General features: G+C 40.7%; 1 protein-coding gene and 1 non-coding gene across 7 annotated transcripts in view; one reads left to right on the forward strand and one right to left on the reverse strand.

Annotated features, from left to right (window-relative positions):
- The window catches only part of Elmo1 (engulfment and cell motility 1), a 530953-nt gene that overhangs the window by 353204 nt on the left and 151195 nt on the right, over positions 1 to 26554 (forward strand). For all 6 annotated transcript variants that reach the window (XM_031359616.1, XM_031359615.1, XM_031359617.1 and 3 more), the window contains one exon: positions 19078 to 19214. In XM_031359616.1, coding sequence (XP_031215476.1) covers positions 19078 to 19214 — 137 coding nt within the window. The remainder of the gene's footprint in view (positions 1 to 19077; positions 19215 to 26554) is intronic.
- On the reverse strand, positions 6096 to 6240 carry LOC116082965. The gene has a single exon (XR_004115561.1). It is a non-coding gene; the product is annotated as a U4 spliceosomal RNA (small nuclear RNA).

Here is a 26554-nt window from a genome sequence, read left to right on the forward strand (position 1 = left end):
GAGGAGAGGGAGAGGAGAGGGAGAGGAGAGGGAGAGGAGGAGAGGAGAGGAGAGGAGAGGAGAGGAGGAGAGGAGGAGAGGAAAGTAGAGACTGGCCATACCATGTGGAGGCGGGGAAGGGAATGGGGAGAGAGGTGAGAGTAAGAGGAGGAGGAGGGAGCAAGCAGCCCCTTTTATATCTATCTGTTCTTCTTTTCTGGTATAATTGTTTTCACTAGCCTTGGTTTTGGTTTTCTTTTATATTGTTTACCTATGATCAACAGTGCTCCAAAAATATTAAATAGAAAATTACAGATGCTGGGGAGATGGATCAGTTGGTAGAAAGCTTGTCATGTAACCATAAACACCCAAATTCAGGTCCCTACCATCCACATGAAAGCCAAATGAGGTGACACATTTCTGTAACTCTTCCAGGAGAAATGAGATCCCTGTAGCTTGCTTCCTTGCCAGCCTGGCCAATCAGTGAGCTCCAGGTTCAGTTAGCTATCATGTCTCCAAAAGAACAAGATGGAGAACAATAAAGAAAAGCAATCTGTCTTTATTCCTGGCGTGAGCACGCACATGCGCGCGCGCGCGCGCGCACACACACACACACACACACACAAACATTTACATGTACTATACTAAAATACAAAAATTTACCCTACAGAAAAAATAAGAGAAATAAACATTGAAAGATTTTGAGTCACACACTGTCAATAGTAACTGATAGTTTGTAGCATCTCAGAGCTTCCTCCCCAGGATTTTGCCATTGCTCAATGTATCCTTACTGTGAATACTGTCCTCACATTAATCACATAGTAACTATTTCAGTTGTCACATTGATTGTCATAGTATCACAGTACTGATGTTCAGAGTAACTTTTATTTTTCTTAATAATGGCCCATGTCACTAAAGTTGACAATGGAGGTGCTTCTTTTAAGTAAAAAATTAAAATCCTTGGATTTATCATATATGTTCCAAAAGAAAACATACAATATCTACATGTTTTAGAATGATTGAGAACAGAATAGTATCCGTTTTCAACTTCCTATCAGGGTCATGGGATGTGCCCCTCACTAATAAGGGGGAGTTCTTTATAACTCATTGGGCTTAGTTATGTTAATCATCTGCATGGATTCCTTGAAGTTTTCACCTCTTTGACTACATACCCTACAATGTTTTCTGGAGTGGAATGAAAGGAGTTGATCTCTAGTGTTTTAACTGTCACCTTGTTGGGAAGTCCTGAGTCCCTTGAAAGGCACACAGAAGACTGGTTAGTTTGCCCTCTCTGCTTGAATGTATTGAAGAAGTCTCTTCTCTTGGGCCAAGACTGATGTAATAGACAGGAGAGCATGATTCAACAGGCCACTTCCATCTCCTGCTTCTCGGAGAGCAGCAGGTGTCAACCTGCATGTGGAGCATTGAGTTTGCCTTTACCTCCTGCAAACTTCCCCCTTGGATGGACACAGCAGAGTGCCAACCAGCTAGGTATTGACCAGCCAGGAGGATCGAGAGCAGCATTGGATGGCTCAGGCTTCCAAGTGTCTGCTGCTTCTATAAAAGGTGCTTTAAATAGAGCTGCCTGTTAAAAATAAGTACTGCCAATTCTCAAGCTGTCCATGTCTCCCTCTTTCTTGCTCCCTTGGATGTTTTTCATGATGCCACAAAAGTTTGAAAAACATGGATAATGGAGAGGAAAAGAGAGCAAGCTCTTTTGTCATAAGGGTGAACCATGAGTCATCTGTTCTGACTCACCTTGAACATACAAAGGAAGCCAATCAGCAGGGAGCAGTCTAATGGGATGTTTCTCCAGTGACTCATGCGGGAGCCTGAAGCAAACCAAACAAGTGTATTTTTAAATATGGGAGGGAGCATTTTCTAGAACAATCTGATGGTGAGTCCTACACACTTGCTGGCTTATTTTAAACCAGACCCTGAAATGTGTGGGCATGGTCTCCACAGAACCTTCTCTGGTGGTTGTGCTTTGTTTTTTTGATGTTTAAAGGAGGTGTTTAATGATTAAACAGCACTAACAGGAATATAATACTCCAGGGCAATATGTCTACATGAGGAGATAAGAACTTTCTAAACTAGGGACTCCATTGACTTTGCTCCTGTGCACAGAAGGCTACTTCATGCCTAGCTCTATACTCTACATGATAGAAAAGTAAAAGTTCAATCCCTAAGATGCTTAGAGTTTCTACAGAGGGACACAGGATGGAAAAACAAGCAGAGGTTATAACTTGGAAAACATGTATAATAGAAACAGCTAGGAAGATCACCCTATAGAAATGGGTTAAAGAGACCCACAAGAGGTGGACATGAGCCCACCAGCTCCTGGAAAATCTGTACTTGCTGCTGGAGGAGGAGGAGGAGGAGGAGGAGGAGGAGGAGGAGGAGGAGGAGGAGCAAGGTGAAGAAAGTCACTTAAGGCAAAGGGAAAGGCCAGTGTGAAAATGGAGAGATCATGTATACTCATTCTGGATTGGCTCATTCTATTGTATTCTAAACACTCTCAAATTGCTTGTTTCTGTTGTAGAAGTATAGGCAAACTCATTCTAGAAGCTTCGGTTTTTGAAAACTGTATTCTATCTCCCCTTTTACAAGATCGTCCCTCTCTCATGGCCGTTGACTAGTGTCCTAACGTCTGGGAGTATGCCAAGGGAAGCAAACATGTTTGATGCTTCAAAGGTAGTGAGCACATAGGAGGGAAAGCCTGCACTGTTTGTCTTCTGGATCTGGGTTACCATCTTTGTGTCCAGTCACATCTATTTGTTGCATCAGTTTATCTGTTAACTTCATAATTCCAAGAAAGGATTGTCTGGAGTAGGTTCAGTGGGCATGTCTGTGAGGATAGTCTTGATTATGTGAATTGAAGTGGGAAGACTCGCCCATTGTGAAGGGCATCATCGATTGGGAAGAGGATCTTGTATTATATTAGAGAAAGTGAGCATTCATCAGGTAACTTGGTGTTTTGGACTCATCACTGTAGATGTAATATGACTAGCTGATGAAAGTTCCTGCTGTCTTAACTTCCCTGCACAGACTGTAAACTGGAATTGTGAACTGAATAAACAGCTTCTCACTTCTCCCTAAAAAGGCAAAGAAAAAGAAACAAGAAAGCAAACAACAAAAACTCTCCCTGAAATTGACTATCGAGGGGCTGGTAGGCTCCACGTAGAATGGAATAATAAGTTAAAGAGTACACATGGTGGGACTCATGGCTCCAGCAGCTTATGTATAGCAGAGGATGGCCTAGTCGGTCATCAGTGGGAGGAGAGGCCCTTGGCCCTGTGAAGGTTCTACGCCCCAGTGTAGGGGAATGCCAGGGCCAGGAAGCGGGAGAGGGTGGATTGGTGAGCAGGGGGTTGGGGGAGGGAACAGGGTTTTTTTTTTTGTTTTTTTTTTTTTTTTTTTTTTTTTTTTTTGAGGGGAAACCGGGAAAGGGGATATCCTTCTAAATGTAAATAAAGAAAATATCTAATTAAAAAAAGAATTTACTTAAGGATTTTGAGCAAAGAGAATGTGTAGCTCTAGTTAGGTTATAATTCCTCCTCACTGGGGGTCAGTGTGGCCTTCTGATGCATTTTGAAGATAACACTGGACAAACAATTTGCTGAGAATTTCCTAGGCTGTTAGGTTTTGCTCTTTGTGACCTTAAGAGCTGTCTACTACTTACGATGGGTTTACAAGGACTCCACATACGTGACGTGGTAGAAACCAGCCCACATTAAAATGTCATAGGAAGATTATTACAATGCTCATAACAGTGATGTAATCTCTTTGGAGCTTGTGTAGTTTGCATGATTTCAGTCTTGGCGTTGAAGTGGCTAAGACAGGGGACTCAAATGTAAGAGTTCAGCCGAGGATACATTTTAAGACCCTATTTTTTGTTTGTTTTGTTTTATGAAGAAGTTTCTATAAAACAAAAGTTCATAAAAGTAAAGGGTGCTGCCATCCCCAGTATCCACAGTATGGAAGGAGAGAACTGATTTCTTTTCTTTCTTTTTTGTGGGTAGTGGGGATGAGACAGGGTTTCTCTGTGTATCCCTGGCTGTCCTGGAACTCACTGTGTAGACCAGGTTGGCCTCAAACTCAGAAATCCACCTGCTTCTGCCTCCCAGAGAACTGATTTCTTTAAGCTGTCCTCTGACCTCAAGTCTCACTCCATTACATTCCCATACACACACACACACACACACACACAGAGAGAGAGAGAGAGAGAGAGAGAGAGAGAGAGAGAGAGAGAGAGAGAGAGAAAGACAGAGACAGAGACAGACAGAAAGAGACAGAGACAGACAGACAGACAGACAGAACAGTGAAGGTTGCACAATCCATTTGTCAGAGAATAGTTTTAAAAACATGTTATAAAGTTGAGCAACTAAGATGAGAAATAAAAATGTCTGCAAGTAATGCAAGTGCCTTTGAGCATGAACATTTTTGCTCATGTAGCAGAACATTCCCATACGTGTCATCTGCACTTCCAGCTGAGGTTAAGCCATCTTTTAGTCTCACCCTGAGTCAAGGTTTCTTGGTTCAGGTTTGTTCTTGTCTAAAACATCCCCTTCCTGGTAAAGGTTTAAACAGATAGTGAAGTGGCACCAAGACTCTGGAAGCCAAAGTAGCCCTTACTGAACTTGGTTTGAGGCCAGTTCAGCTGGAGGCAAAATCTGTCATGGAGTCATACTTACCAGAGAGGACTTAGAGATCTTATTAACACTTCAGTAGTTTATCCTTGTAAGCTGGAGGAAGCAAGGAGCAGGGGAGACACTATTATGAATGTAGGTGCTAATTACACTTTATAAAATCATCTTTACCCATCAATTTAAACCTAACTTTCTTATAAAGCTAAGACATACTTTACAGGTGCACCTGTGCCCATGGTACAGGAGTAAGCAAGCTATGTTTTTATAGCACGAGTAATTTTTATCAACTGAAAACCATACTAATTTCTATACTGTCTGTGTGTTCAAAACACTTCATTGCAGTCAGGATCACATCTGGATAGTCCTTGGTCTCCTCGACAAAACTGACAGTAACAACCCTAGTATTGGTTTCTGTAAAGCAGTAAAAACAGTCCATATATGATATTTTAAAGAAATCAGAACAAACAGATTTGTTTTCAGTGCTTTAATGTAACATAGTTTGTCAGGTTTTCCTTTTTTTAAAATCTTTAACTGTCACATGATAATTGTACATATTCATGTGGTGTGGTGCAACACTTAAGTACATGAACACAATATGTAATGCTCTACTCAGGGTAAATGACTCTTAATTCAGTTACTCACTGGTGATATATTCTAATACCCAGGGAAGTTGGGGTGGTTGTGGGTATATAGGATTAGTTGAGATCATTATGCTCTATTATGCTAACTCTGGACAACCCCGTATCTCTTCCTGGGCAACTGACTAGGACCAGTGGCAGTGTTGGGCCCAGGAGCCCAGAGTGTACTGTGCATGTACTAGTGTAGTTGAGAGCATCTTTCTGCTTTCTAGAATTACTTTGGCTTTGTCTCTCTGACTGTTTGACCCAGGGAGTTACACATCTTTCTGTGCCTCCATGACTCAAGAACTTAGTCACAAAGCATAGTGGCACCTGCGTTTAATCCTAGCACTTAGCAGAGCTTGAGGCCAGCCATAGCTACACAATGAGGATGAAACCAGCCAGAGCTACTTAGTGAGACCATGTCTCACTGAAGCACAACAACAAAAACAAAATAATTAAACCTGTCCCATGGATGTCCTATGAGAATTAAATAATAACTATAAAGCACCAAGAAGAGAGACTGGTAGATATGAGAGTAAGATTGGAAAATGTCAGGCTGTGCTGCCACATCCCAGTATCATGTATTCAAACCCACCTCAGATGAAGAGGTAAATCTTCAGGGAAAAAGTCCATCAGAGGATTTTTATTTAGCTTTAGTTTTTGAGGCAGAGTCACATTGTGTAGCTAGAGCTGGCTTAGAAGTCACTACTACATACTCTAGACTAGTCACACCATGTAGCAGAGGCTGTCTTGGAATTCACTACATAGGCTAGGCTAGCATGAAACTCATGGCAGGACTTCCACCTTAGCCACTGCATCCACTTGGCTTAATTTTTATTTAGTTAGTTATTATTAAAACACTTCAGAAAAGCATCCTAAGGAACTTTAACCTCTTTTTATGGTACATGCTATCTTTTTGGTTAGTTTTCAATTAGCAATAATCGTGCCTCGGATAAACCTCATTAGCTGTAATACTGCCACTGCACAAAGCTGTATCTTCTTGGTTAGTGTAAAGACTTTTATCCCAAGTGAACATTATTAAGCCTTTTCTCCTGCTATACTGCTGGTCAGTGAGCTGAAGGAATAACTTTTGTTTCAGTTCTGAACTGTGCAACATCAAAATAGGAAAGGAAAGAATTTGTCTTAAAATCCCAACTTATCGTCCATCATTAAGGGAAGTCAAGGCAGAAATTTGAAGGCAGGTGGGCTTGGCATTTCTACCATATTTATTCCTTCAGACCAGTGAACTTGTTTCATAGCTATGAAGTACAGCAGGAACTCTAGAGGAGAGTAACTTAGACTCACTAGCTTCCTTATACAGTTTAGGATCACCTGCCTAGGGGTGTTGCCACCCACAGTAGGCCTTTTGACACTAGTTACAATCAAGACAGTCTCCTATAGACATGTCCACAGGCCAACCTGCTCTAGACAATTTCTCAATTGATAATTTCTTCTCAGATGACTCTAGATTACATCAGTTGACAACTAAAGCCAGTCAAGACGATGAGCTACTGCTTGTTGCCTTAGACAACAGGACTGATATCAGAAGCATCCCAGGGAATTGTTATGAAGATGAACAAAACTCTGTGTAAGAAAATAATTCTGGTGGCTTGTGTTTCCAGGCAGCTTCCCTACTTGGTTATATCTAATGCTCCAAGTATCATGGAATAAAGATTATGTCTTTTTCAAATTGTTTAGCCAGTTGTTACTATGTCCACATGTTGAGAAACTTCCGTTTGGTCCCCTCAAAGCTCCTCATGATCCTTGACCACAGAATGTGATCTTAAGTGTTTCGATTTAAGGTACCAAACAGAACTGTTTGAGGTAAAAATGTTAGAGATTTAAGTCATTGCTTCTTTCCTGATAGGAATCTCTATCTTCTCAAATCTCACATTGGCAAGGGCATGCTTGTCAGTAGATTACTCCCCTATAGTCACCCATGCTCCTCTTAATTCCACCCCCAGGGTTAAGCCCTATTAACAGTGCTGAGCAGGCTTGGAGGCTGGAGGACAGGATCAGAAGGGCCTGCAGTGAGCAATAAACTCTGACCAGGGCAGAGCTAGGGGTGGTTAATGCAGATCCCCACTGCTGGGACTGCCTTGTAGAAGAGGAATGCATCTTTGTATTTTAAAAATAAAATCAGATTTTATCTCTGGTTATATTTAATCTATAAGTTTGCTTCCATTATAATAGTCTTCATTTTTTGAGAGGAGCTCTACAGTCTTTATAATATTCTTTGTAATAGTCTTCACTATTCTTTTTGTTGAAGATTGCTTTACTCTTTTTAAAATATATTGTCTTTTTAAAAGACCCTTCTACACTGTTTATAATAGTCTTCATTGTCCCTTCTGCTGAATCCAATTTTCAGGAAGACTACAGAATATATACCTTTTTTTCCTTTCTTTTCTTTTTTTACAGTTTTCTTTGTTTTGTTTTATGCTGGGTCCCTACTGTGTTTAGAAGGCCAAATTAAAACAAATTTGAACAGTAAGTCTGAGACAGATACTAAAGTATGAGATAAAGTGTCAGCCAGACTCTGGCAACTTTAAGCTACATTATTGTAACAAAAATAAATCAGTGCTCTAAGGAATGAATATCAAATATACCGCGAGTTGTCAAAGCACTGGCCAATTGAGCTTATGACCTGATTTTTTTTTCATTGTCTTCTTTTAAGAAAACATCTAAGATTGGTTTCAGAAAGTCAAAGTTGAGTAGACATGCAGTGGATCATTTTGAAGGATGGATATTTTAAGGCATCAGGTAAAGATGTATGAGATACAGAACCTTTTTGAGTAAGTCTCCTTCTGTCTGCTGTCCCACCACAGGAGGGCTAAGATGGAGCTGATTGCACAAAAGCTTGGGGATATGCTTCATGTCCTGTAAATGAAAGGATGGCATAATAAAAACCACAGAGAAGGAAAGGGTGCAACTGGTGGTGCAAGATGGATGGGAACCAAGAGAAAGAGTATGAGCTACTGTGTTCCTGAAAGATTGAGAAAGTGTGAGCTCACTACTCTGAGGGACTCTGGAAGACACAGAAGATGCAGTTTACAGAAGCCTGAATGGTGAAGTGTCTGTAGCAGCCCAGAGCCAGTCTAGAGAAAATACCTCACTCCGTGGGCTTCGCACAAAGGAAAGCAAAGAACTCCACATGTGGAGGCACAACCTGAGGGGATGTGTGTAAGAAAGAGATATTGGTTGTAACTGACTTTAAGAGTTTACTCAGTGGTCAGAAAAAGTTACACATGGCAGTATCAGGTGGCATGATGCCTTGCTGAGGCCTTTATACCTCGATTAGTGTCACCTACAGGAGATCACTGTTAGGTCACTTCAGCAGAGACATTGACTGAGCAGTGACAGGTAGGAACATGTGTTATGAGCAAGCCTTGACAAGTTAGCCCTTAAATTCACATGTATCCAACTCAGAATTACTGATATATTTTTTTCATTGCACAGTATACACAGTCCATGGGATACATTCTGCTATTTAGTAAACCTCTAACTCACTGTAACCCTCAAGTGCCTAACATGCTTATATATATATAATATATATGTATATATTATATATGTACATATATAGTGTATTTTGTATGTGTGAATACACCTCACATGAATGCTTGGAAGGTACAGCTAGTTGTGAGCCACCACAGTGGTGCAGGTCCTCTGCAAGAGCAAGAACTCTCTCTCTTTTTTTTTCTCCCAAGACCAGTTTCTCCACAGCAAGTACCCTTAACCACTGAGCCATCTCACCAGCTTTTCTGACAGTCTCTTTGTATGCCATTCTCGGGATGAATTTTCTTAAACTTAAAAGGGATGGATTGAAGCTACTTTCTGAATGTGCTCCCCCACTGACTGCTTTAGACTACTTACTACCCAACTAGAACATTCCTCTTATTCTCTCACTATCCTTCAGGTTCCTGAAGAGACACAAAACCAGCACGTTACATACATACATGTATATATCTCTATGTCTGCATATAATATACATATAATATAAGCATATAATATACTATAAATATATGCATATATTTTTTCTTCATAATAAATCGTTTATGTATTTATGAATATACAAATTATTTTTAGATTTATTATGAGGAATTGACTGCTAGAGTCACTGGAGACCAAGCACCCACAACATGCAGCATGTGGGAACAGGAAAGCCAGTAAAGTTAGTGATATTATTTGGTCTTCATCTGAGGGACTGAGAAGTGGGGAGTTAATTTCAGATCTTGTCTTGCACAGAGGAAGTTGAGCTGACATGTCTCAGATCAAGCAGTTAGGGAGGCAAGAGGGCCAGATTCCTCCTACCTCTAAATTTTGTGCTGTTGGATTTGAGTTGGTGCCCACCCACGCTGGTTTGGGCAGTCTGTGGTATACTCATTCAAATGGCAACATCCAAGACCACTTCTACAGACCAGTATAGGTCCTTTTTGACCCACAGAATTAAACTTCACATTGACCCCCCCAAAGCCAGGTAGCCTGTATTTATTAAGCTAAGTATGCTACACATTAACTGGCATTGCAAAGGCACACGATTGATTCTGCTTTCCAATAAATGCTTTCCCTGTACCTGCTTAACATCCTTAGCCCAAGAATGTGCAGTTTCATCCCTGGAAGTGGCTCCAGAAATGATGTGGGTTTTTTTTTCCCCATCAGATAATGTCCCACGGGTGTGGATTCTGTTCTATACTTTACTTGATCTGAGTTAGAGGACAAAGGAGAGGCTCAGGCGCATATCAGCATGATCATTTTATAATTATAAGCAAACTCTAGGGGGTCTCTTTACTCCTGTTATCTGAAATCTTCAGCTACTGGAATTTCTTTATATTGCTTTTGGCTAAATAGCTCACAAGATGACCTTGATGATGCCACTTTATGACATATCGGAAGAACTGGGCTAAGTCATGGGAAGCTAACTCAGTAAGACTCACCGCAACTTAAACCAAACGTATTTTGATTAAATATAAATAATATATAAGTGTGTGTGTGTGTGTGTTTGCGCGCGCGCGCGCGTGCATTTTATGGCTAGCATGCAAAGAGCTCTTGATAGATAGCAGATGTCCCTCCTTTTTATACCCCACTCCTTTTATGTCCTAAACTCAGTGAGTGGATATGCAAGTTTCTTACTGGAGACCCAGTTATTTTCTGTCTTTTTATTTTTCTATTCATGTGAAAATACTATCTTTATATAATTACTCTAGTACTGTAGTTTTATAAGTCTTTGAATTTAATGGTATTGGGTCTTCTGAATTTGCCATTTGAGCTACATATACTACTTGCTAATATATTTGTCTTTGTAATGTTTATATTTGATAACATTTGAATCACTTTACATTCATGTCTAATACCCACAGCTCAGTGAGATAGAAGGTACTGTCTTTTTATTTTAATGAGAAAATTAAGATTCAGTACAACCATAGGGCACTCAAGATCCTGTTGCTACTCAGTGGTGATACCAGGATTGGTACACGGACCAACCTCCTGTAGTCCCTCTGGCCTTCTCTATCCACAGTCTTCATGAATTGGGCACGGCCTCAGGAAGTTTGGGGGAAAGTAAGTTCTTGCTGTGCTAGGTGTCTTTATTTTCAGCACGAACACTGCTTTAGTCTTTCTTTCCTTTTACTCCAGACCCTGGAGAAAGGCCTACAAGGAAAGTGAACAGTGAAGCACTGGATTCACTACTGTTTCTGTCTATTTATTGTAGATTTCATACTATTTTTAGGTTTGGTAGATGGTAAAAGGAGCAACTAGAGTTCTATTAAAGCTGACTTCAGGAGCTGGGAAGTGCTGAGAAAGTTTAAAGCCTCCGATTCTGTCTGAGGAAGCCGAGGGGCGGAGTTGCTTCTGGATTGGCTGAACTTATGGGAATGAGGAAAGTGCAAGTTTATTGCCCTGGCTCTCCTCACTTCTCCTACCTACAGAAGGGTCTGAACTTTAAGCATCTTCCCACACGGTGCTGCTCTGCACAATCAAACAGCAAAGGCTTCCAGGTCTAAAGATAGAAGACCCACGGTCTTCTGGGGAAGAGCAAGAAGTGTTCCTGTAAAGATACATAGACATATGCACGTATACCTTAGAATTCATAAATGTGTAATCCAGGCCTACCACAGAACCACACGTAGTCCTAGTGTGAGTTTCTGTGCCACGGATAGCTGCTCACATTTTGTGACTGCTCTGGCAGTTGTCATGAGTTAAATTCTTTTGAGTGTATCTGACTTATCACCTCTTCCTTCTCACTCATAATTTTATAGCAAAAAGCCATATGTGTCAGCCCTATTTATTAATCTTTCAAAATGCCCATTTTCAAAGATGATTGCTAGTCAAATGGCTCACAATGTCATGGTAGAAATAGTATAATTTTTCCAAAGCTTCCAAAGCCCATGGCTCCAAGTTACTGCAAATAGGTTTAAAGACCCTCTTTGCATAACTCGGGTTGTAGAGAGCTTTTTGGCATCTTAAAAATTACATGTGTCTGAGAAAATTACCATGATAGAGCAAAATTGGCCTGTACTTGCCTGTGTCTTCTTGTTATCTCATCTTTAGTTAGCTACTTTCTTTTGTAATGGTCTACATTAGGTGGTAAGAATTGCTTGAAAGGATATAAAAACAACGAGCAATTTTCTTATGAAGAGTAAATACTGGCACAGAAAACATTAACCTAAGCCAGAAAATGCCACATTGATGCTTTAACACCCTAAGATGCACAGATGGAATGAATGTGTAGCCATCTCATCTCTGGACAGAGAGAAAGGAACTATGATGTTTGGTGCAGGCACGATCTCCAAGTTCTTTAACTACTGACAAGCATTAGAGAGTAAGAAATAAAAAAATTCACAGTCTCATGTGTGCACATGTTTTGTGTGTGTGTGTATGTGAGAGAAAGAGGGGGGTAATGGATGGGATTTTGGAGTTAGCAATATATTACCTTATCTCGTGTATAAGTATATTTTCAAGGGGATCTCAGAAGTGGGTTTTAAGGTCACAGAACATTTTTAGAACCAATTTTTCCTTTCTGCTCATAGTATATTCACTACAGTACACAGGCCACTATTTTCTGAGAACCTCATGACAATATGGGGTTCATCTCATATTATCCAATAGAGAATAAGAATATATGTATTTTGGCAGATGTTGCTGGTTTGAATGACTTTTGTATTCTATGTGTTACTGTACTGGAGGCTAAGTCCTTAGTGTAACTGTACTAGGTATAACTTTTAAGAGATGGAGGCTAGTCAGTCACTGAGAGCATTGCTGTGCTTAGGATTATTGCTGGTTTCTTAGAGTGAGTTAGTTCTTTCATAAGAATAGGTTGTTAGAAAAACAAATTTGCTTTCTTGTCCTAGGATGCAATCTCTTCTTCTGACAGACATTCCCACATTCTTTTCATCTTCATGTAGGCAAAATACCTTAGGGGCAGCAAATGTTATCTCAGTGTTCTTGGACCCTTAAAACTGAGTGGTATAAACATCCTCTCTATACAAAGTCTCCAACCTCCAGGATTTTCTTACAGCAATAGCAAATGGGATGATAATTCTGCTAAGTGTGTCACATACTTACTTTATTTTTAGAACTTACACGTGTAGATTATAGTTACTTATAAATGAATTAGATGTTGGCAAATTAACATTCTAACTTAACCCTGAAAAATATCTTTATATTCCAAACTAAAAAGACCAGTGAGTCAGTTCTCTTGTACAAAATGGAATTTCACTGAGATAAAAATAGTGTGCTTAAGAACAATTTGGCTTTAAAAATGTCGTACTATTTTTATCTCATTGAATGCTTCTCTAAATTTCATTTATAAAATCATTGCCTGCTGGTTCAATTTTTTTCTTCAATAGGCTTTGCTGTTTCCTTTTAAAGACAATAATAAACTCACCACCTTATAATTTTTTTAATTTCTGATTTAAAGACTGCTCTTGAGACCCAGTCCTGCCTTGCAATTGTTCACAAACTCTCCTATGTGTGTGGTCTTGGACATCTATACCATGACTGATGGGTTTGGTCATCTTCTTGATCCAAACTACGTTGAGCTTCCTCTTGTGGTTACCATTCCTACCCCCTCAGTGACCTGATAGAATTCTTTTTAGTGTTGCATGGGAGAAGAGTGTGGAGTGGATCTCAAAAAGACTTTCCTGTGTAACTAGCTGATATAGCTAGGAATTAATTGAACCTCCGTAGTTTACCTTTAACATCTGTTATCACTGGATGTGGATGAGCTAAAGCGGATCTTTAGTTCATCCTTTCAGACACCTCTTGCCTTCAAGTGTATAAGATTATTCCAATGGCTTTAGTGATAGCTCATCTCTTTGGCCCGGTGACACACTATGGAAAGAGGGAACCTTAGCTGAAGAATTGTCTCCATCAAGATTGGCCTATAGACATGTTTGTGGGAACATTTTACTGATTGCTGTTTGATGTAGAAGGTCCCAGCCCACTGTGGGCAGCACCATACTTAGGCAGGTGAACTTTGATTGTATAAGAAAGGTAGATGAGCACGAATAAGTCAGAGAACAAGCCAGTAAGCTTTGTTCTGTGGTTTCTAGTTCCTTCGTTGAGCTTCTTTCTTGGCTTCACTGCATGATAGACTGAAACTGTAAAATGAAATAAGCCCTTTCCTCCCCTAAGTTATTTTTGGTTATCATATTTATCTACAGCAATACAAAGCAAACTAGGACAGACTCTTGACTGTAATTTGCACGTTTTAGAGAAAAAGCTCTATTACTAAATACTATGTTTGTTTTTTAATATGGGAAGATCCTTAAAGAGTGACATGTCCATAGAAGTTCTATAGTTGTTTCTTATGTATCATGTGATAGACTAACGTGCCTCTGAATAGTTGTCTGCCTAATTCCTACTCTATGGTGAAAGGGTCAAGTCTTAAAGAGTCATAGGGTGAAGTATGCATGATGGTACACACTTGTATTTCCAGGAGGCTGAGTTAAGAAGACCATGAGTGAAAGGGCATCCTGAGGAACGTTGCAGGACCCTACTTCAAACAAAGCATATTAGAACAAAACAGGAGTGGAAAGTGGTGGCAAGGAAGTCCTTTCATGGAGAGTCTGAGCACACTGACTGTAGACATGGAAAGAACATTGTTCTGGCCTTTCACCGCAGGGCACTTAACTCTGGTACTCCTTAGGTTTCTGTGTACAGATCATAGGAGTATCTTCAGGTGGGAAAATCTGAACTAAGAGTTCACAGCCCAGTGAACAGCCTTTATTTATTTCACCTTTGAGATCTCAATACTCACACAGATTTTAACACAATCAATAAGAGATATTGACTCCCTCCACTCCCTCCATATCTACTGGAACCCAAGGGCTACTGCTCAGCGTCTTACTGCTTTCTCATCTCTAGTTTTGTTAGAGTCTTGTATGCAGCTATGGGGTGACGATGAAATAGTGAAGAATATACACCAACGCTCTTCACTATTTCAAACTCTTCACCATATGATTTACAGAAATTAATTTAATGCTCTTGACCTTCATATGATTACATGTAACAGGCTCTAGGATCTTTGCTATCTACAGATATAAATCATGTGAGGAAACATCAAATTTGATGTTTTCATCCAAATATATTTGACCAGAACACTTGCACTCACTACATCCTGCACATGTTTTCTTAAATTATTATTTAAGTGCTTCCTAAACTTTAACTTTCCATATGAATAATTATATGTCTAAGCATAGTTTAAAAAGTGTAAAAACAGTGATTTAAGCACAGAAGTCCAGAGGAAAGATATAGGTTGTCATGGTGTCTCCATGGGGGCACCAAGAGCTCTTTCTAATTATCTAGGATACAGCCTTCATTTTTAGGCTGATAAAAGGGTTGTAGAAACAAGGTCATCATCTCACATTCCAGACACAAAAGAATCAGACTAGGAAAGAGGGAACAAAGAAGGATAAGGTAGTCGAGCCCCCCTCTTCTTTTTCTTCCCTGGAAACTCTACCAAGAAATGTCTACTTTTCTGTTATTGGTCATCATTTGTTCATATGACTTCTCTTAGTTAAAAGAGAGACTGAAAATTGTATTTTGCAGCTGCTTTCAGTGTTATCAAGATCAAAACTGAGTTTCTGTTTCCATGGACTTGAAGTTTTAAGTTTCTTGAAATACATCAATCATATGAATTCATCCAAAGGGACCTTCACTAGTGACCAACTACCAGGGGGCAACTTGGCATTTGGTAGCCACTGAGAGGAGCTTTATACAACAAAGCTTGGAACTAGGTTGTGATTTTCTTGGTACTCAGGAAAGCTGTCAAGGTGAGAAAAAAGAGGAAGGGCTCCGAAAACAGTGTCCCTGATAACCTGAAATCTTGAACCATGAATAGTAGGGCACAAGCAGAGGGATAATAGTCTTGAAATGTGACTTCCGCATTCAATTTAGACTACTTTGTAAGACTACTTTATAAATATGTGATAAAGAAAGAAGTTGCCTCTGTAGAGTTATGCTTGGTAGGTTCAGCCGAGGCAGTTAACCAACAAACACAAGCACAGAGTAAGAGCACTACAAAGCAGCCACGATGGATTTTGGAGTTATTTCTTCCCAGGTTTTCATCCTGGAAGTACAATGTGTGATCCACGTATAATGGTCTAAATGGGTGGCCCACATACACTTGTAGTTGCTTAGTCCTCAGTTGGTAGAATTATTTGGGAAGGTTTAGGAGGTGTGGCCTTTTTTGGAGGAGGTGTATTACTGGCTTTGAGGTTTCGAAAGCCCAAACTATTCTGTTTGCTATTCCTAATTCCAATTTGCGGATCAGGCTGGAAGCTCTCAGTGACTGCTCCAGCACCATGCCTGCCCCCATGCTGCCCTCCATAATGGTCATAGATTTAACTCTCTGAAACTATAAGCCCCCATTCAACTCTTTCATCTATAAGTTATCTTGATTGTGGTGTTTTTTCATGGCAATAGAAAAGTAATGAAGACACCATGCACCTTTGAAAAGTCATCTCATCTCATCTTTCTGAATCTCCTATTTCTTATCTTTCAAAAAAGAAAATAAATGGAAAAGAAAAAAATCCTAATACACCTCTTTTGTGCTTGCACATTACTGACTATAACAGACAAAACCTCTGTCCAGTACATGGCCCACTGTGGTAGAATTGCTAGTTTTAGTACTATGATGACAGGGCATGTGTTCTCAACTGGCAGGCACTAACTGTGCACTTGCTAGGGAGTCCCATTGCATTGCACACCATGCTCTGGGTTCTTGTTGAAGAAGGTATACAGGAAGTCCAGGGAAGTGCAAGGATAAACTAATTTTCTAAGCAGCGACCACCAGGAAATTCCCTGTGCTCTCAATGTCAGCAAAGTCTGGAAACCTACTGCTAGGTCAGCTAAATTGTAGGTTTCAAATGCTTACTTAGGGCCACCTACAAAACCTCATGACTGAAGGCTTCATTTCTACAACTTTTGCCTTCCTCATATAAAAATGAATATACTCATAATGTCCACCTCCATGGCTAGTTACAAAGATAGTGCCTGTGGAGCCTGGCCCATAATGTGTATCCAGCAAGTACTGCCTGTTATGAGCTACTTCCTTTTTCCACCCAACCAAAAACAGGGCTCATGGGTCTTGGAGCTGTCTCAGCTCCAGTAGTGCTATAAAAATTTAACTAGGGCATAAAGTACACATATAATCACACTAGGTCCAAAAATGATCCTGTGATAATGTGATTAATAACGAGTTCTTGGATCGTAATAGCATCTTAAGTTGCTTCTGTAGACTTGTAAATTTCATAGGCTCCAGTGCTTATGAAAGTGAGACTGGCGGCTCATTGCCAGGGCATCAAGCTGCACATTCTGCCTGTATTGGTGTTGCACACTCCCTGCATAGCTTGGTGTCTCAGGTCAAAACTTCACATTTGCTGGAATCTCTCTGGGGTGGAGTGACTTGTGTGTTCTTGGGTTTCATTGCTGAGATGAACAAGCTTGACAAAGGAATTGAGGAAAGTCCTTGGAACAGTGTGCTGGTATCTGAGACTTGTCATGAGCAGCACCTCTCTCCGTGCTCCTGGTAACTTTTTTTCCCCAGGGTAGGTTTTCTATGAATTATGCCAGGTGATTCTCTCTAAAGCCTGGAAAGAAAGGAGAGTGATTTTCATTACTGCATTTTAGTTAAGAAATTACAAGCTAAGAAATTGAAAGTAACATCTCCCTGCTTGACATGGGCTAAACATGACTCCAAATCTTTGCTTCTAGATCCTTTTTGCATGACTGCATTGCAGGTCACCTCTGTCCTTATGCTATCTGGAGACACTGGCATTTGTATATCTTCATATCAAGTTGTCCTTTCAGAAGGAGTGAGTTGTATAAATATATACCCATTTTCCTTAGAAGCACAGACATCCAGAAACTCTATACTCATAAGGCCTGTGGATGGATGGGGTTGGCATATAGCAACTGTGCTAGAGCAGAACTTGTTCATTCTAGGAAGGCTAGGGTTCACAACCAGCATGGTGCAGTACCAGAAGGGAAGTGGCTATTCATATGCATTGCCAGAAGCAGGAGTTTTCCGGTGTAAACTCCATTCCTAACCCTCCCCATCTCTCCATTCCTGAATTTCCAAAGCCTAAAATTCTACCACCCCAGATCTTGAACACTAGCCAACCTTTGAAGAGATTCCAATAAAATAGAAGCATGTACTTTCAATATGTATAAGGGCCCTTGTTATAGTTACTGTGCATACATATGTGTGTGCATGTGTGCATGTTTAAACCTTGGATTGTGTGTGTGTGTGTGTGTGTGTGTGTGTGTGTGTATTGTGTGACTGGTCACAAACCTGAGTTCCCTGAACTCCATCACATCCTCCTCTATGACACAAGTCATAAGAGATGCTTCAGTGATCAGACAAATTGTAATATTTATAAAAGGACTGTATTAGGGGGCTGGAGAGATGGCTTGATGGTCAGGAGTGCTTATTGCTCTTGATGAGGGCCCAGGTTCTGTTTCCAGCATCCAAATTGCAGTTCATGACTGTCTGTAATGCCAGTTCCACATCTGGCTCCCTCTTCTGGCCTTTATTGGCAACAGACACTCATTACACATAACAAATAAATCTTGTTTCTTAAAGGACTATAAAAGTACAGGCTTGGAACATTGCTGGAATGTGAGGAGGGGCTTAGGGCAAGGGGGTAGGGAGGCAGGTCTGAGGGAAGGGAGGGAGGTGGCTAACCTACAAGGAAGCTCACCATAGCTGGGCTTGGAAAGCGTCTGAGCTAATTTCCTGGTTGCCTGTGAAAGCTGGACCTTGCAGCAACATTTGGAGCATTTGGGTTGCTTTGACCTCCAGCCATCTGTGCCTGGCCTGTAAAGTTAAATGGTCAGTGGCATCAGATGGTGGATAGTCACAAACTGTCCCTGCTCGCTGCCCCTGTAAGGGGGGGGGGGAATGCCCCCTGGAGACATAATCGTAAATGCCATTTTCAAAGTTGGAATTAATTGTATATGCAGGAAAGCCCATCTTCTGCCAATTATTCTATTAGGGTGATGGAGGTATTATGCCTCAGAAAACAGCGGGAATAGTTTCTCAAAGGTCATCTACCTCAGTACTCCTGGAACAAGGCCCTTGGGGTCACATTCTCCGATGGATAAGCAACTGACATTTTACAGTCAAAATATGTACCTAAGAATAGGTCTGATCCTCTGACTTTAAGCTTTTAAGGGTGGGAGCTGTCCTTTGGTGCCTTTTTAAAATTACTGTCCCCGTGGTCACATAATCTTAAATATGTCCCTTTGTTTCTATGGACACCAAATGTGAGCTTGATCACACATTCCACTCTATTAATATGTCTGCCTCTATTCCCATCTTTTCCCTCCAGCTAGCGAGACCTGCAACGACTTTCACCCGATGTTCTTCACCCATGACAGATCTTTTGAGGAATTCTTCTGCATTTGTATCCAGCTCCTGAACAAAACATGGAAGGAAATGAGGGCAACGTCTGAAGACTTCAACAAGGTAAAGGGGGTGTGGCCACCTGCCATCCTACGGGTCTGGGGCTCATGTCTTGTATGTGGTATGCTGCTTCCTCAGCTGTGGGTAGAAGTGGTGGTCAAGGAAAGAGAAGGAAAGGGTGTCATTTTAAATTGCACCAAAAATGGAATCTAGGTATCTGCTTGGGGTAACTTTAGTCCCTTTGTCTCAGCCAAGGCCACCTAACAGAGTTCCTTTCTGGAGAAACTGTCATGGTGAGTTTTCTTTTGTGGTTTTGGTATGGAATGCTTTGTCACTGGTTTGAGGCTACTAAGTAAGGTACCATGCCTCTACCTGTGTAGAAGACAAGGGCAGAGGAACCAAAACAACCCAGAAGACAACTGTATGGTCCATTGGTATGTTTGTGTAGTATGAACACCTTAAGGTCATATGTCTGCTTCTATGTCCAAATAAAAATTATTTCTATAATGGAAACTCAGTTCCCCCCCCCTCTCTCTCTCTCTCTCTCTCTCTCTCTCCCTCCCTCCCTCCCTCCCTCCCTCCCTTTCTTTCTCTCTCTCTCTCTTTCTCTCTTTCTCTCTCTCTCTCAATAGGCTTCTATGTACCATTTCAGAGGACAGCTTGCAGGAGTAGTCAGTTCTTTGCTTTAACTGTGTTGGTCCCAGGACTTGAACTCAGGTTGCTAGGCTTAATGGCGGGCACTTTTACCCTCTCAGCCACCTCACCAGTATTTGTTTGTCTGTTCTTACATTGTCATTAATTGCAGGAATATAACTTTCCTGTTTCCATAGGTGTGATAATTTCTGGGTCAACTTAGAGGAGTTCAGAAGATGGTCCCTGCTTTAGAGATAAAGAACATATTTCTCCTTGCAACAGACATGTAAAACAGTCATAGCTAAGTATGTCTAATTTTAGGGTCTGGACAGGTATAGTTTAGCCTACAACAGTTGTAACATGACTCTAAACAAAGTTCTGGCCCATTGCCCAAACCCATTCTCCTGGTCCTAAGCATTGTAACTATCTAAGAATTTGGTGTGCTCTTTCTGTGGCCTTGGTACATAGATAACGTCTAAACTCCTAACCACATTTGCCTCTCTATTACCTTCTGTCTGAATGTTTGTCACCTCTCTTTTGTTTTGTCTCCAAGTTCTGATTTGTAGCATCTTTAACCACCAATGGTTGAAAAGAAAGGAAAGCAGGCTGAAGCCTGAGTTAGGCACTGACCTGGCATAGTTACCTCACCCACAGGCCATTTTCCCCTTCAGTGCCTACCATCTTTCCTTTGCCATCCAGTGTGCCCCCTGTTGAGCCCTGATCTGCAAGGTGCATTTATCTGAACATCATTGTCTGAGTAGGCATGGTGAGGAAAGAAGCCATTAATTCACTTGCAATCACAGCCTCAGCCTCCTCTGTATACTTCACTTGATTATGAGAGACTTTGCTATTCAGGTGCAAATCACCCCAGAGAAAGGAGGCCTTCCCCACTCAAGCCACAAGAGGAGACTTAAATCAATAGCCTTTCTGAGTGGCCGTGGCCACTCTGCCCTGTGTCAGCGTGGCTCTTCATGTGCTGTGGGGGACAGCCACTCAAGTCTCTGTGTTCTGTGTTAAGACACTCAAACTCCTCGTGTAAGGCCACCTTACCATCCATGATGTATATTAACATTGGTTCAAGAATTAGTGTCAGAGAGGGGTTAAGCATGGGAAAGACAAGGAATTTTAATTTCCCATAATACTCTGCTTTTCTCCTGCTTATTAAAGAAAAGCATATTTCAAGATGAATGCAGAAACACATACATGAATTTATTGAAATATAAGTAGACTGAAACATAGATATAGATAAGTATTAAATAGCATATGTATTCATTTTCTATCCCTACTGCCACAAATGACTGCAGAATTAGTAGCTTAAACAATGCAAATTTCTCATCTGACTGTTCTATAATTTCTCATCTGACTGTTCTATAATTCAGAAGCTAACAGTGTCTCCTTGGACCACAGTTAAGGCTTGAGCAGAGTTTCTATCTGAGCATTCTAGGGGAGAATTTGTTGCCTCCCAGTCTTCAGCTCTATTCCTTGGTTTGCGTGCTGTCTCTCTCTCTCCGAAGCCAACAGCTGTGGGGCTAGTCCTTGCTGATGCCATCCCATCCCTCTGATGTCTCTTTTTAAGTGTCTGAAGATTGTTTGCAATTTGGATAATCCAGGATAATAATCTCCCTCTGTTAAGGTTGGCAAAGAAACAACCTTAATTCTATTGGTAATCTAAATCACACTGTGCTGTGTAGCACAGTTACAAGTCTGAGAGATTAAAACCTGGACCTCCTTGGAGGATATTTTGCTGACCATCATAGTCTAAATTTTACTTGTGTATGTTTTGTCTTTAAGTGTTAATGACAACTTTTAATACAGTACTGATGGATAAGCCCTTTGCTTGCTATTTTACTGGTAGACATAATTCCAGAACTTTGCTGAGAACTACTCAAGCTCAACAGATATCTTTGTGTCCCTTTTCCTTTGTGTCCCTGCTCTGCCTGCAGTTGCCTCTTTACTTTGGGGGAAAAAGAAAGACGACAAGGAGTGTGCAGTGTGACCATGCAGCCTTTCCACTTTTTTATTTCTTTTTTTCTTACTTCCTGCCTATCAACTACTGTGCCGCTTTTCTCAATAATAAATGGAAGCAGAGAGAAGTGCTGAAATTGAAATCAGTTCACTTTTCTTCTTGTTATTAACTTGGTAGCAGAGGGAGATTGAATTTAGGAACAAATGTGGGCTTGGAGATACTGGTAGATTTAAATGATTTCGTGTTCTTGAGACTGTCTAAATTCGAATTCAGAAATATTTTAAAAGAACCCAATATGAAACACCACTGCTTTCGAAATATTTTGGATACTATCTCAGGTCTGGTTGGTTTATATACAGCAGAAAAAGGAGATTGAATTGCCTACCTCAAGGCCACTAATTCAAAATTTTAATTTCACCAACATGCACCATGTTCCAGCAGAGACAGGAATAGTTCCTGCTACCCACCTGACTTGAGCTTTGGCTTGAAGGTATCTAGAATGTGCTAATGTCACTTCTTAATGGCACTACTGGAAGAAGGCATTTGGAAAAGCAGCTATCTACTGCTCTTCCTGTCTTAAGGAGCAGTATGCAGAAGGTTTTCTTATTCATGTCAGAAAAGTAGAATTGGGGGTGATTAAAGTATTTATGCTTTGGAAAGAACTTTCTCTTTCTCAATACAGCAGTCTACAAAATAATCCATTGATTCAGTCCATTGAGTTTGTATTCTGTGTTTTTCCTTTTATTACCAACATTTTAGAACATGTATTATTCATTTGTAGGGGTGTCAGGGAAGAGCTAAACTGCTGCCAGTTACCTCCCCACACAAGCGGCCCAACCATCATTTGAGGGCTTCACTTAAGATGTTTCATTTACAGGAATCTTATTTTATGCTTGTGTGGGTTGTTGTCTCACGTTAATTATTCTAACAAGGGTTTGTAAGTAGAATATGGATGTATGCAGCAGTATTCCTCAACCTTGGGTGGGTACATTTGGAGCACATGGGGCCCCTTAGCCCTGTGGTCAATGGAACCACAGACCAGGGAAACCATGGGCTGGGAAAAACCTACCTAGGAATTGTTTTCATGAAGTTATAGTTGCTCACTCAAGGTGATCTGTAACAATGGGATTTCTACTTGTTGATCTATTCCACACATATTTCCAACTTATACAGACTGCCTGCGTTGATAAGAGTACAGTGACCATTCGCCATACTCCAAAATTCCATGCCTGAAAATTAACAAAAAAGAAAAATGGAAATGCTATCTCATCCTCTCTTATTGGTGATGTTATAGTAATTGGAATCATACGTATAAACATTTGCTGAGGAAGTAAATTTATATGCAGAGGTTACGTGGCTTATTGAAAAGAAATCATAAGATCAATCTCATCTATGAACTTGAGTAAACAGCCTTTTGAAGGTCATTTTAAAATATGATGGTGCATGGTGAAGATGTCCATGAACGGAACGACTAACCTAACAGTGGCAAAATTAAACTCATGCTGATTTCAGCAATTTGTTTTCAAGCAGCTTTCTGAACTGACTTGGTTTCCCACATTGACATGTTGTGATAGTAGCCTAAGAGAAGAACAGCAGGTCTCATGAATCAAGTGTCCCTCAGCTGAGACTGAGAACTAAGGCCTCTCCAGAAGCTGACTAGTTGGTCAGACTGGCTTAGTGGTACTCAAGCCATTCTAAGGACCATCACCTATCTGTCTTTATGCTTTGAATGGAACTATCAGTATCAACAATATAAACGGAGATGGCACAACTTTGTGTGTTTCCATGTCATGAAATGGAGGTGAAGATTTTAAAAGCGGCCTTACTGGGAAGTAAATAATAGAGCCATTTTAGAATTTTATCCAATAGCAAAATAAGCTAGGCACACTTTGCTTGGGTTTGGAGACTTAGGCTTCCAGATGAAAAACCATGGATGCTTAAAATATCTGAGATCTCAGTGGGACAACCCATGTCCAGCAAAGCAGCTGCACCATGGGCAGGCTATGGGCATCCTCTGTGTCAACGGGAGAAAATTCCAATTAAGAAGAATGGGAGAACGGACCAGAAGGAAACATTCTTAGAAATCCTCTGAAGAGGAGCCACAGAAAAGAATGGATTTTGGAGTGGCATAACATGGGATGGTGTTTAAGATGTTAAAGCCACTGAGTGCCTGGGCTCAAAGGGGAAGGCTTACTTCTCACACTGCTGTTGGCTTACTGATTTTCAGTGTGTGCTCTGCAGAAGACAATTGCATATTCAGAAGTCCTCCTCCTAGCCCTGCTCAGCTTACTCTTTAGGTTCACTGAGCCAGCCTATGGAATGAAAGGTAGTCTGTAACTCTCCTCATGAATAAACATGAGCCCCCTCATTTGCATGAGGCAGGTGACTGTAAAATATCTTGCAGCAAGTAATGAAAGGAAGCTTTGTGTGTCAGTGCCCAGGGGGAGCTGACAGGACTCAGAGCTGTTTATCTTCATTAGAATTCCATCTAGTGCTGCTGTTATTGATCTGAACTGGACCTGGTGTGGCTAATAAAGTAGGTGTACATTTTAATTGAAACATGAATATTGAAGGAGAGGAGATGTCTTTTAAAGAAACCCTGTGTCATGCAGTGAGATTATGTATTATTTTATCTGTCCAGGCTATTAACAAGTATTTATTCAAAAGCCTTCTCATCTGCCACAATAGATTTGTAGGTTTGCAGTATAGACGGACCTCCTCTAGAACCACATGCACTGTAATGAAGAGATGTAGTCTTTCCTTTAATGTTTCCCAATGAATACGGATGGGTGGCTTCCTGTGTTTGTGTTGGTCAGCTGCTAATTTGAGGTAGTGGTGGGCTTTGTTCGTGGTCCTTGCCACTTTTTATTAGATTGTCATCAGTCACAATGACACTATCTTAGGACAGCAGGAAGACCAAGAGTGACTTTGCTAACTTTGGTTTGATACAAAGCATTTGTTGAAATAGACTGTAAGGTATTTGCTTCATAAAAAAGAAAGTCTTGATAGCAGCTGACATGAGGCTGCTTGAGTCAGTCAGGTGACGGCAGTGTGGAGCTGTGTTTTGCAATCTCTTTTGGTTATGCCCTTGTAAGACTTTGTAGATCATTTCCCTTCCCACATCATCTTTTTTCCTAAAATTGTTATTACAGAAATACAAAGTCTTGTGTATTGGTACCCAAGGTAGATTTTCAAATATCACACACACACACACACACACACACACACACACACACACACACACATATATATATACACACACATGCATATATATGTATGTGTATATATGTACATACATATATACATACACACACACACACACACACACATATATATATATATATATATTTTTTTTTCCTGCCTTGTATAAAGAACCACTCAAATTTGGCTTGGTCACCAGGGGAATTTGACCACAGTGAAAACACATTCCTAAGAAAAAGCGCTTTCCTTTAAGGTTCCTGATATTGGAAGTTTCCTTTTCCCAGCTCATCTCCCAATGTACTATATGTGGCTCAGTGTCAGATGCCGTGGTGCCTAGAAAACCTAACTCTTCCTTTCCTGTACCTGAATAACCGTGTGGAAGAGAAAGCAGCTTGAGCTTCAGGTTTCTCATCTGTGGAATAAGAACAAGAACTTTGCCTACCAAAGATGGATGGCTGTGTACTCTCCTGGTGTCGTTTTGAGATGGAGCCGGTACCAGGCCATGGTAATATGGAGGTAGGAGACCATATGCCGTAGGGTTTTAACTATAAGCATTTCCAGGAAAAGTAGACAAGCTTAGACAGGGACAATTCTGAAAAGAACACCTGTTGCCGTGGTTCATTCAGGAAGAGCCTAAGATAACCTTTCTAGCTCTTCTGCACCTCCTGCACACAACGGCTTCCATCTTTACAAATGAGAATGCAGGGAGACCCAGAGTTCTCCAAGACATCAATTTGTTGCTTCTGTTCATGTAATTACAGTAAAAATCGTTAAGTTGTTTAACATTTGTTTGAAAGGCTAGCTGTAACCATAGTCTGCTGAAATCATGGCTATTGCATTTTTGCCTTCTGAACATTGTCTACCACTGAACATGTGTAGTATAAAATCTCATGAGTTTCACAAATAGTCCCAGATAAGCCTGGCAATGCTAACATATTCAGAGAGTATCCCTTTGTACTACAAGAATAGCATAGAGTTCTTACTTCTAAAATTTTGCTCAAGCCTGTGTAACTTTCTTTGCTGTGTCCAGATTTGGCAAACGTGAGAAGGAAACAATTAGTGGGTTCTTCTGCTCGACAGCAGATCATCCATCAGTCCCTCGGTTCAGTTACAGACCATCCCTTAGGGGAATAGTCACTACTCACCAAGCTGATTGCTCCATTCATCCACATCCGAAGCTTCTTTCCCTTCTATTAACTGTGCTTTGGGGACTCTGGATGAATGGTTAACAAGTTCCTGTGACCTGAATTCCAGACTCCGGTGTGGAGTATAGGAGAGATTGGATAATGGCAGAGAAACCATTTTATTAGTATATGTTCAATTAACAGGAAATCACCTGCATTTCAAGTAAGGCATAATGAGATGAAAGCATTTTAAATTAAAGGGCAGACAGGAATCAGAGGTGCTTAGCTAGGAAGGGTACCATTTGGTGCTGATCTCTCGTAAAGTATAAGTCCTTGTTGATAAAAAAAAAAGTATGTATCTTGTAATTGCAAAGTAAAGTATGTTTAGTGGGACATTAAAAATGCAGTTGTACACTCTGGAAATCAGTTTGGCGGTTCCTCCGGAAATTGGACATAGTTCTACTGGAGGACCCAGCTAT

Source organism: Mastomys coucha, unplaced genomic scaffold (genome assembly GCF_008632895.1).
Source record: "Mastomys coucha isolate ucsf_1 unplaced genomic scaffold, UCSF_Mcou_1 pScaffold7, whole genome shotgun sequence".
Lineage (NCBI taxonomy): Eukaryota > Metazoa > Chordata > Mammalia > Rodentia > Muridae > Mastomys > Mastomys coucha.